Raw genomic sequence first — 13,337 nt, 5'->3', positions numbered from 1 at the left:
CTTTTACTTCCGGCCAATGTGTCTACACTATAACTCACCTCTTCCTCTCTCTCTCCCTCTCTCTATTCCTTAACATTCTCTCTCTCTCTCTATCCATTCTCTAACACGGTAACAAATAATACAATTCGAGAAACCGAACACGTGCTTCAAACTGGTATATACGATGACTCTATATATCAATGAATTAATTCAGAAAATATATATTAAAGTTACATATGTGAGAAAACGATATTTTTAGCACCAACCTAATAATATTTAATTATGATATTACCATAAGTTACACTTTACATGTAAAAAAAAAAGGTCTGATAAAACGTTACAATACGTGGTTTACTTATTAAACAAAATACTGCTGTCCTTGGGAACCGAACGTGTGATTCGGTCCCGAAATCTTTCTTTCCATTTATAATGTGATATGAAAATCCGGCCCTTCTGCAATGCTGCAAGATTTCGTTTAATCAATAAAATAATTATGTATGAGGAAGGAATATTCAATTATATCAAATACAACCTGTCAACGCCAGGTACCTCAGCTAGTATAAATAAAATTACAACGAAACTGAATCTGTTTTTTTAAATAAAAACGAGAATTTTTATTCATACTTTAAAGGTATTATAGAAAATTTTATATAAATTGACGATCATTAGGTAAAATGTTACACGTTTTGTTGAAAAATTCATTTTGGTCGTAATATTTTTCTCTCCCATGATATTTTGGCATTTCGACGACTCTGAAAGAAATCAAACAAAACCGAAACTCAATGACAATGAATACAATGAAAACATTAGGTGATAACGTTTTTCTATAATGTAAGTCTCACATGACTGAATAAATGTATTTATGCATGTATGTATGTATGTATGTCAGGTCATGTCATGTGCTACTGGTACCATGTAACCCAGTACTACCTGCTTCATGGTCGGGTCACCGGCGACTAAACTAGTTCCCAGACTTGTTTGGTGAGGAGGGCGGCTAGTCTCCCTGAAGGATTAAAAACAAGACCTTCCAAAGGGCGAATGGACTTTTTTTCTGGGTAAACGGCCAACTAGCACCGTGTATATTTGTGTGTGTATATGTGTATTGGGGTGGAGAGGGCTCCCGTAAGCCGTGGCGAAGGCAACCTTTCCAAGAGAAGCAAATCTCTGATTTAAAAAGCCATAAAGCGGAAGACCATTACCCGCATTAAGCTGGTCTGCAGTTTAATTTGTTGCTGGCTATCTTGCTCTTGCTTGTTGCTGGATCTCAACATTTTGAACCGAGAGAGAGACTTAGCTGTCGTACAAAGCTAAGACTGTAACATCATCTTTGTATAGATACTCCCTCAGGTATTTGAGCTCATGGATTTTAAATGTCTGAGGGAGTGACACTCGTCTAACAAGATGTTGCAATCATCATGTATGTATGTATGTATGTATGTATAGCAAAACTATCGACAGAGGCGACAGATCCTGACAAGATCAATATCATTTTGAAGCGTGACGTCTCGGACGACAAAAAATAACCAAAAACATTAATTCCTTCACCCTAAACTCGGCCGTTTTGTACAAGGAGGGGTCGTTTTTTTCGCCGATATTTTTACAAATCATCATCACCGTTGGATCAGCTTCATTTAACTTGAACGCTTTTGACTTCCGGTCGCTTCATGGAGACATCAGTTAAGTCGTCAGATTTTCTTTCACTTTCTTTTCCGCATTCACATCACGGGTTGGAGCCTGCCTGCCTACTACCACTTTTTTTTTTTGCTCAACACACAACTCTAAACACCCGGGCAATCGACCTCATGGTTGTTTAATGGGAATATTATATTGCATACTATTTACCACACTGCTATAAATTTTCAAGAAATAGCGAGTAACTAATTTCTGCGTCTCTATACGTTTGTACCCTAACAATGGTTTATAGCAGTTATAAATTTTAATCACTTTGATTTAAGTTATGGCAGACGGATCGCCAAACTGCACGCTGCCTTTGCAGTATTACAGCTTCACAAGCTCCTTGACTTGCGCTTTAATGAGTCGTTACAGATTAATTTGAACATAAAGACGATTATGTTGACCATCAATTCTTTTTAGCAAGCAATAATTTTATACGTGTGTTCGTATGGTGACTCTTTTATCACTTCTTTTCTATGGGGCCCCAATGTTCATTATGTACCTGCATGCATGTGACGTACTTTTATTTTCTGCGTCCCCTTTAATGTTGATTTACTCCGCTACTCTGCAAATAAATCTTTTTCATGAAGAAATGGGCACAGGGAGACGTTCGCTGAGAGTTTCTGTTTTTTTTTTTAGAATTTTAACGGAAATAAAATAAAAGGGACAGTTATGTCAGAATGACCCAGAAAGACATTAAATAAAAAAATGGGTGAGGGGATGAACTAGCAAACTAAAAGCATGTCCTTTTTTCTATCTTGTTTGTTCTGATCTTCATTTTGACTTTGGTTTCGAAATGGTTTTCTGGCTCTGGACGCATCTTATTTCTAATTGAAAATAATTAAACACATTTGAAAAAACTCTTCTTCAAACTTTTTTCTACTGCAATAGTTGTATTCTTAAAACTGGATTACTATCTATGTGATTACTGCCACTAAAAAAACTGGATTACTTCTAATTTGAATATTGCCTCTAATTTGAATATTGCCTCTCATGACAATTTTGGTCCTGGACATATATATATATATATATATATATATATATATATATATATATATATATATATATATATATTCGGAACATTTCCTTTTTACTTTCATTTTTTCATTTCTCTTTTGCACTTCATACACTCTTTTCACTAACTTTTATGTTATGCAGTTATGATGACTATTTTTCTAAAATATCTCCCCTGATGAAAATAACGTCTTCTTTGAAACTCCACGGATAAAGAGTATTCTTAATGATACTTTTTTTTTTAGTTTTATGTCGAATTCTTGCAAATTTTAATTTACAATCTTCAATTTTGTTTCTTTATAATAAGCTCTATTTCCTATATTCGTTGTATTAAGCTTTTTAATCTGGTTACAATAAAATAAGCCTCCACGCGTCACAACTTTTCCATCTCTACATGACCTTTTTTTTATAGACAAATGCCTGAGGAAGTATCTATACACAGATGATCTTACAGATTCTTAGCTTTGTATTGTATATATGAATATATATATATATATATATATATATATATATATATATATATATATATTACTCTCTCTCTCTCTCTCTCTCTCTCTCTCTCTCTCTCTCTCTGTTTAATCGGTTAACTTTGATCCTTTGACAGCCAAATTTCTGGTCGAAAACAGATTAAACTTTTTTTCCCCAAATCTCAATACCCCATATGTCAAATCTCGAGTTTTTTTACTGAAAATTAACAGAGGATTTGATAGGAAAATGTACACAGACAGACACACAGAAAATTATATATATATATATATATATATATATATATATATATATATATATATTGTTAAACAGCACAGCATTTTCTTGTTTGACAATTTTCCGTTTTATTTTTTCCAGTTTTCGAATAATCCTTCTTGTGTTATATGTAAAATGGTGTAAAAGTGTTCCGTAGTCTGCGAGCGCTTTCGGCGTTTCCGCCATCGTCTGGCTGGTTATATAAAAAGTCGTTTTAAAATTACGTCGAATGATAAGGTCGTGTTTTAAAATTACATCGTACTATAAGATCGTTTTTGGCTTATGTGGGCTATTTATATACAAATTTATTGGACAGATTTTTTTTGTTTTTTTTTTATATATACATTTTTATATATATATATATATTTTTTTTTATATATACATTAACAGAGGCATTTTAAAATATTTTTGCTGGATTCATAATTTATATTGTTTATTTTGGGTTGTCTCACTTTTATATACAATGCCTCCAACACCTTCAGTCTCCTAACGTTAGAGTCTGTTTGTAAAATTTTGGTATTTTCTACCATGATGTTTCTAAATTGAGAATGTATCCTAAATTATAGAAGGGAATGCCCATTTCGTTATAAGGTAGCAATAATAAAAAACCTTATCCAATGGGCAAAAATGATTTCGTCTAGTAAAACAATCTTCTACAGTGAATTAAGAAACATAAAACAAGTACTGATAAATAATCATTTTCCAAACTTTCTAGTGGATAAAGAAATTAAATTGTTTATTAACAATTTAAGTCATGCTGCTGGTAGGGAAAGGGATAATAATCCGTCACCCATAAATATATTTTACTGTAACCAGTTACATAAAAACTATCACATAGACGAAAGGGTCTTAAAAGACATAATTCGACGATACGTATCTCCCAGCAGCGGTAGAGGGTTGAAGTTCATTATCTATTATAAAAAACGGAAAACGACTAATCTCGTAATTAATAACAATATTTCGCAAGCGGACAAAGTGTTGGAAAAGAACAATGTAATTTATCAATTTAATTGCCCAATAGGAGAGTGTATATCTAACTGTTCCTCTTACATTGGTCATACTACCAACACGTTGTCCCGTAGACTAACGCTTCATCTTTCCGATACTAGCTCTATCGCGCAACATTTAAAAAAACATGGCTGCCAGCATTCTCAATTTAGAAACATCATGGTAGAAAATACCAAAATTTTACAAACAGACTCTAACGTTAGGAGACTGAAGGTGTTGGAGGCATTGTATATAAAAGTGAGACAACCCAAAATAAACAATATAAATTATGAATCCAGCAAAAATATTTTAAAATGCCTCTGTTAATGTATATATATAAAAAAAAACAAAAAAAATCTGTCCAATAAATTTGTATATAAATAGCCCACATAAGCCAAAAACGATCTTATAGTACGATGTAATTTTAAAACACGACCTTATCATTCGACGTAATTTTAAAACGACTTTTTATATAACCAGCCAGACGATGGCGGAAACGCCGAAAGCGCTCGCAGACTACGGAACACTTTTACACCATTTTACATATAACACAAGAAGGATTATTCGAAAACTGGAAAAAATAAAACGGAAAATTGTCAAACAAGAAAATGCTGTGCTGTTTAACAATATATGTTTAAAGGAGAATATGCTGCCTAAATACACACGCACACACACACACACACACACACACACACACACACACACACACACACACACACAAACACACACACACACACACACACACACACATATATATATAATGTTAAATTGAATTTAAAAAATTAATGCTGCCATATTTTAAGTCATAAATTTATCACATATATTTTTTACTAGAATATCTTGTCCTTATCTTTTCCAGTTTTAACAACTGGTCCTTTACTTTTCTATGTTTAAGCTTAACCATATTACTTTTCATGCTCGCATTTTTCTATTGTAATCCATGTTTTTTCCAGGCTTCCAATAAATTCACATGTTCTTTGTTTAATTTTAGTCTTATTTTTTTATGCCCGCATAAACGTAACATACACATATGTAATAACAATGTACGGCACTCGTCTGCTTCCAAAAAATCCTCCAATTATCTTACTTTCATTCTGTCTGTCGCACTTGTTACTTTTTTTTTTCGCGACAGCAGTGAATTAATAGCAACACAAATACCCTCCACTTCCGTTTATCCTGAGTCAGCCAAGCCAGTGAACCCCAAGAATGCTGCATAACTTTTCTCCCGCTTTCCATCGTTCTTCTCCAAGTTGCTCTCGGCCTTTCTCTCTTTCTTTAGCTATCTGGGGTGTAGTGCAATGCTGTTCTTATGATTGATTGTTGGTCTTTCCTGAGAACATTCCACATCCACCTCCATCGCCATTTTTTGATGATTAGGCCATCTCATTAGTAGGTCTTCATTGCAGGTATCCTCAGGCCAGAATATCCTCAGTATTCGTCGAAGGCAGGTAGTGCTAAAGGATCGAATCTTGATAAAAAAAACTGCTTCCGTCGTTCTCCAGCATGCCGATACATATAGGAGTGTTGATACAATGCAGCTCTGATAGAGTTTGAGCTTGGTGTTGGTGTTGCATTGCGCAGATCTCCAGATGTTGCTTATTCCCCTAAACACGCCGCTTGCCTTGCTCAGCCTGCTTTGTATGTCCTCCCCTGTGTCGTCCTCGGGGAGAGAGAGAGAGAGAGAGAGAGAGAGTAATATATATATGTATATATATATTTATATATTCAATACAAAGCTAAGAATCTGTAAGATCATCTGTGTATAGATACTTCCTCAGGCATTTGTCTATAAAAAAGGTCATGTAGAGATGGAAAAGTTGTGACGCGTGGAGGCTTGAACTTCTAGACACATGTAATAATTGATCTCAATGACCGTCTTCATTATCATGCCTGCTTGGCGTGTGAATTCACCAGTAGGACTAAAAAAAGTCATTTTTGCGCTTATGGACTTTAAGTGTCTGAGGGATTGGCACTCATCTGACAAGACGTTGCAAATCATCATATATATATAATAATAATTAAATGATAATTAGCCTTTATACTAACATGCATTAGTGTTTCATGTTTATGCAATCATCAGTGTTAGGAGTCACAATTTCTGCCGATCATGAGATTCGAACCCAGAATGTATGTTTCAGATCAACAGGCACACGGGTATAAATGCTTTGCATTTTTAAGCTTTAAAATACGTACGCATTTTCGATGATAAAGTATAGTTTGTTATTAAACGAAATTGCAGCATCGCATGTTAGGTCGTGTAATGGACTTCGTAATTTACTTTCACTCGGCACAACATTCATGGAGTAAGGATCGAATTCGTAAAGATATCCTTTCTGCAAAAGAAAAAAAAACCCGCTAACAAACAAAGAAATTTGCAATCAAGCTGTCTACTTTAAAAAAATTTTTTTTATCTACCTATTTATGTATAATATAAATTATCTTATTTAGTTAAACTTAAGGAAGAAAACATTTCGTCATCTATATATATATATATAAAAGTGAAAATGTGTGTTTGTATGTATGTATGTTTGTATGTTTTCATTCGTTTTGAGAAAAATGAGATTTGTATTTTAGAGCTCGATTAATTTTTCTAAAAATATCGATATAAGAACTTTTTAATCAATCAATTAAAATCTGTTAATCCTCGAAAAATGAAGTTAATCTTCGAAAAATCAAGTGTTTATGTGTCCGCTAAAAGCTTTCGACAATCAGAACAAAAATTCACAAACTCGGTATCGTATTGAAGGCCCATCCTTCGCCCGAAAAATATCGTAAAATTGGCCAAAAACGTTAATTTTTTTCACCCTGAAATCAACAATTTTCTACAGGGGGGGTCAACAAAAACCATCATCTCACGACGAGATAGGTTCTACGCATGCGTCAGATGACGTCATGACGTGATTTAGTTTAAATAGTTGAAGAACTGACTAAATTTCATGTACGTCGTGTTACCTCAGTTGGTTAGAGCTTTGGTTCATTATCTAAACGTTTTGGGTTCGAATCGTGGTGTGAGATGTCTTTTTCTTTCGATTTTTTAAATTTAAATATTGAACCAGTGTTATTTAAGCCATTTTTCACATAACGTTCGTTTTTCTGTTTTTTTTTTACTTCGCTTATTCTTAGGTTTTCATTAACACCTCGACCGACCACACACACACAAAACACCCGGGTACCCACAGATTTTTTAAATTTTAATATCGAAACAGGCTTATTTAAGCCATTTTCACGTGTTTTTTTTCGGTTTTTAGTTTTAACATTCGTTTTTCTGTTTTCTTTTTTGTTTTTTCGATTTTTACATTCAACATCGTTCGTTTGACTTACGTTAGTTTTTTTCGTGTTTTTTTCCCGATGTTTTGATTACCACCCCTGGTACCCCTCCGCTTAAGTTTTAACCTTCGTTTTTATGCTCTCTTTTTTTACTTCGCTTATTCTTAGGTTTTCATTAACAACCACACACACCTACAAACACTCAGGCAACGCCGGGTACCCCCCCATCTAAGCAGGGTCTTTTAACGTTCGTTTTTCTGTTTTTTTTATTCGCTTATTGTAAGATTTTCATAAAAAAACCCACCCCCGCCCGACCAAACACACCGATAACCACCCGAAATATCAATATTATGTAATTGTTTCTATTGAAATACTAATATTATATCATTATTTCAATAAAAATATCAATATTATATCATTATTTCTATTGAAATATTAATATTATATCATTATTTCTATTGCAATATTAATATATCATTATTTCTTTTGAAATATTAATGTTATATCATTATTTCTATTGAAATATTAATATTATATCATTATTTCTATTAAAATATTAATATTAAATCATTATTTCTATTGAAATATCAATATGATATCATTATTTCTATTGAAATATAAATATTATGTCATTATTTCTATTGAAATATTAATATTATGTCATTATTTTTATTAAAAAAATCAATATTATATCATTATTTCTATTAAACTATTAATATTATATCATTATTTCTATTGAAATATTAATATTATATCATTATTTCTATTGAAATATTAATATTATATCATTATTTCTATTGAAATATTAATATCATATCATTATTACTATTAAAATATCAATATTATATCATAATTTCTATTAGAATATCATTATTATATCATTATTTCTATTGAAATATCAATATGATTCATTATTTCTATTGAAATATCAATATATCATTAATTCTTTTGAAATATTCATATTATATGGTTATGTTTCTTGAAATATTAATATTATCTCATTCTTTCTATTGAAATATTAATATTATATCATTATTCCCATTGAAATATTAATATTATATATTTTTTTTAAACAGTGATCACCACTTATCAAGGCCCGGAAGCCACTCAGGGATAAGGGTTATTGCAAGTAGATTAAGTTAGTGAGGAGATTTGCTGAAGTGTTTACTTAAGGGGGCGGTTCATTAGGAATTTGTTAACATTGGACTTGAAGACAACCAAGTTGTAGTCCGGAGGGAAGCAGGCAGACGGAACAGAGTTCCACGGGCGTGCAGTTCTAAGAAAGAAGCTTTGTTCATGAAACCCGCGTTTTGATTTAGGCACAGATATAGAGTGGGGGAAATTTTTCACAGTGGATTCAGCTAGACGGGTGTTTTTCATGAAAGATTGGCGAGGGGGGACCAGAGATTGGAGTTCAGACGAGCATCTGCCATGGAAATAACGATAAAACAAGGACAGGCTCGCAACGTCTCTTCTGTGGGAGAGAGGTTGCAGGGTAGAGAAAACGGCATCCCCTACTAAGCCACGAAGTCTATTTTGTACTCTGTCAAGGCAGGATAGGCTGTTTTTAGCAGCTCCTGCCCAGATATGGCAACAGTATTCAATCCTTGGACGTACTTGGCTTTTATATAGATAGAGAATTGCATCAGTAGTGAGATATCTTCTGGAGCGGTAGAAGGATCCCACCAACTTTCCAGCGACCTTGGCCACAGACTTGATGTACGTGTTCCATTTCAGATCAGGAGTAAAGGTCAAACCCAGAAGCTTGTCAAAACACGGAGCCTCACCCAGACGAGAGCCATCCATCACAATTGATGCCAGCTGGGGATCAGAGCGTTGATGATGTAAGGATAAGAGTTTGGTTTTGGATGCATTAAAGGTAACCAGCCACATCTTCCCCCACTGAACCATGCGCTCGAGATCAGAGGAGAGAGAATCAGAGAGAACTTTGTCATTTACAGCCTTTGATGTGTTGCCGTAGATGGTTGTGTCATCAGCATAGAGGTCAACGAATGATTTAAGTATGTGTTTAGGGAGGTCATTGATGTAGATCAGGAAGAGAGTTGGGCCCAGGATTGACCCCTGGGGGACTCCAGCATTTATATTGCAGGCCTCCGATTTTTGTCCATCGACCACTACTCTTATGAGCCTATCGGAGAGAAATGATTTAATGATTGAGAAAACATTTCCCGTTATACCGTAGCTGGAAATCTTGTGAAGTAGACCCTTATGCCATACCTTGTCAAAGGCCTTTGATATGTCAAGAGCAATTGCCCTAGAAAGAAAGCCTTTGTCAAGAGATTCACTTATCCTGTGGGATATAACCGTCAGCACATCTGCGGTAGATCTTGCAGAGCGGAAACCATATTGTGTGTCACTAAGAAGGTTATTCCTGCTGAGGTGGTTGACTATTTCTCTATTTAATATGGATTCCAGTAACTTACTCATAACACACAGGAGACTTATTGGTCTGTATTGAGAGGGAGATGACTTATCACCTGAATTCTTAAATATAGGGCAAACTGAAGAGGTCTTCCAGGGAGTCGGAAAGCAGCGCTTAAATAGTTTCGTAAATATGGGAGCAAGTTCTGGTTGAAGCTTTTTTAACACTATAATTGGGATGCCATCAGGGCCAGTTGCTTTACTGGAATCTAGGTTATTTATTAGCTTGGCGACCTCATGCACGGATATTTGTATGTTACCTAGCTTGTTCTGCATTATAGGAGGAAATATGGGGAGTTGATGGCCTTCGTCGCATAGGGTAGAATTAGCTGCAAAGTTCTTTGCAAATAGTTTGGCCTTGTCTGACGCTGACGAGATAACCTCTGGTCCATTGATAATGGTTGGGATAGAACGCACACTTCTGTTCAGGATCTTATTTGTTATTTGCCAAAACTGGTGGGATCCAAGCCGCTGATCAGCTACCTTGGATTTAACAGACTGGGCATATAGCTCTCTTGCATTTTTTATTACTCTTTTACAGTGGTTGCTGGCAGACCTGAAAGCAGCTTTAGTCTCAGTGCATCTATTACGTTGGTAGCTATGGAAAAAGTGATTTCTGTGCGCGATAGCAGCAGCACATTCTGGGGAGAACCATGGCTGGCTGTTAGGTTTTTGTTGAAATTTTTTAGATGGTATGAATTGGTCTATGCCTACAATTAACCATTCGGTCAGATCTGATACTATAGAGGACACATCCTTTTTAAACATGGAGTGCAGAGGTAAATCAGATATGAATATACGGAAGCTATCCCAGTCAGCCATAGAGTATCGGTATACAGTACGGTGGAGGGGTACGTCTGGGGGCTTCTTACATTTCGTTTTTATCTTAACTGATACGACGGAGTGGTCGGAGGATCCTAGAGGAGAATGAACGGAACATGAACATAGCTCAGGGGAAGTTGAGAGAAAAAGGTCTAAGAGGCTTGCATATTGACCGGGTGTATCGGGCACACGAGTGGGTTCGCGAACAATCTGAGTGAGGTCATAAGCAATGGCAAAATCATGACAAAACCTTCCCTCATCGTCTGTCTTATTTGAATGGGTCAGCCATTCCACGTTATGGACGTTGAAATCACCACATATGTGGATGTTAGCCGAGGGATGTGAAGACAGTATGTGGTCAATTTTCTCAGATATGCTCTTAAGGATAGTAACTCCACTGTTATGGGGCCGATAGAGGGCAAATATAAATGCAGTGGTGTTAGCAAGTGCAACCCTGAAGCACATATAGGGTAAATTAAGATCTTCTTTAGATATATCCCTGCCACATGGGAAGCCATCCTTAATGTAGGCACATATTCCATTCCCATGGCGATCTTGGGTGTCAGATTTAGCTGTTAAATTTGAGTATCCGTTAATTATGAACTCGTCTAGGGAAGTGGTCGGTCCTATTCCAGTTTCACTTAGAAATAATATGTCCGGTTTCGTCTCCTGTAATTGGGTTTCAACATCTGGAAGGTTGGAACGTAGACCCCTGATGTTGGAGAAGGAGACCTGGTAGTAGGGGGTCTACGTTGAAAGATGGGGTTCTAGGTTTAATCGAGTTTTTATTCTGGATATATTTCATGTTGAGGTATTATATCATTATTTCTATTGAAATATCAATATGATATCATTATTCCTATTGAAATATTAATATGATATCATTATTTCTATTGAAATATTAATATTATATCATTATTTATATTGAAATATCAAAATGATATCATTATTTCTATTGAAATATCAATAATATATCATTAATTCTTTTGAAATATTTATATTATATCATTTTTCTATTGAAATCTTAATATTATATCATTATTTCTAGGTAAATATCAATATTATATCATTATTTATATTGAAATATTAATATTATATCATTATTTCTATTGTAATATTTATATTATATCATTATGTCTATTGAAATATCAATATGATATCATTATTTCTATTGAAATATTAATATTATATCATTATTTTTATTGAAATATTTATATTATATCATTATTTCTAATGAAATATTATTATTATATACTTATTTCTAATGAAATATCAATATGATATCATTATTTCTATTGAATTATTAATATGATATCATTATTTCTATTGAAATATTAATATTATATCATTATTTCTTTGTAAATATTAATATGATATCATTATTTCTATTGAAATATTAATGTTATATCATTATTTCTCTTGTAATATTAATATGATATCATTATTTCTATTGTAATATTAATATGATATCATTATTTCTATTGAAATATTTATAGTATATCATTATTTCTATTGTTATATCAATATTATATTATTATATCTATCCTTATATCAATCTTATATCATTATTTCTATTTCAATATTAATATTATATCATTATTTCTATTGTTATATCAAGCTAATATCATTATTCCTATTTAAATATTAATATAATATAATTATTTCTATTGTAATATCCATAGTCAACATTATTTCTATTGTGATATAAATATTATGTCATTATTATAATTTCAATATTATATTATTATTGTTATAGTTTTTTAATAATATGCCATCATTTCTATTAAAATATCAATGTTATATTATTATTTCTATTGTAATATTTATATTATGTCATTATTCCTATTGTATTATTAATATTCTATAATTATTTCTATTGTAATATCTATATAATATACTTATTTCTATTGTAATACTATATCATTATTTCCATTGTAATACTAATGTTATATCATTATTTCTATATGTAATTATTTCTATTGACATATTAATATTATATCATTATTCCTATTGTAATATCAATATTATGTAATTATTTCTATTGAAATATTATTCTTATGTAATTATTTCTATTGAAATATTAATATTAATTCATTATTTCTATTGAAATATTAATAGCATGTCATTATTTCTATTGTAATATTTATATTACATACTTATTTCTATTGTAATCTCAAAATAATATCATTTTACTATTGTAATATCAGTATTATAGTATTTTTTCTGTTGTAATATTATTATTACATCATTATTTCTATTGTAATATTATTATTACATCATTATTTCTATTGTAATATCAATATTATAGCATTATTTCTATTGTGATATCAATATTATGTAATTATTTCTGTTGTGATATCAATATTATATCATTATTTCTATTCTAATAAAAATAATGTGTCATAATTTCT

At 32.6% G+C, this 13,337-nt stretch overlaps 1 protein-coding gene across 2 annotated transcripts in view; it reads right to left on the bottom strand.

Annotated features, from left to right (window-relative positions):
* Positions 1 to 566: 566 nt before the first annotated feature.
* Positions 567 to 13,337, bottom strand: part of LOC145269468 (uncharacterized) — a 52,098-nt gene continuing 39,327 nt past the window's right edge. For both annotated transcript variants that reach the window (XM_080125174.1, XM_080125175.1), the window contains exons 7-8: positions 6,589 to 6,728; positions 567 to 731 (exon numbers count right to left, since the gene is read on the bottom strand). In XM_080125174.1, coding sequence (XP_079981300.1) covers positions 626 to 731; positions 6,589 to 6,728 — 246 coding nt within the window. In that variant the 3' untranslated portion in view covers positions 567 to 625. The remainder of the gene's footprint in view (positions 732 to 6,588; positions 6,729 to 13,337) is intronic.

The sequence above is a fragment of the Euprymna scolopes genome, chromosome 45 (assembly GCF_053919585.1).
Source record: "Euprymna scolopes isolate OS-2025 chromosome 45, ASM5391958v1, whole genome shotgun sequence".
In the NCBI taxonomy this organism is placed as follows: Eukaryota; Metazoa; Mollusca; class Cephalopoda; order Sepiida; family Sepiolidae; genus Euprymna; species Euprymna scolopes.
This window is presented reverse-complemented; position numbering and strand designations above follow the sequence as displayed.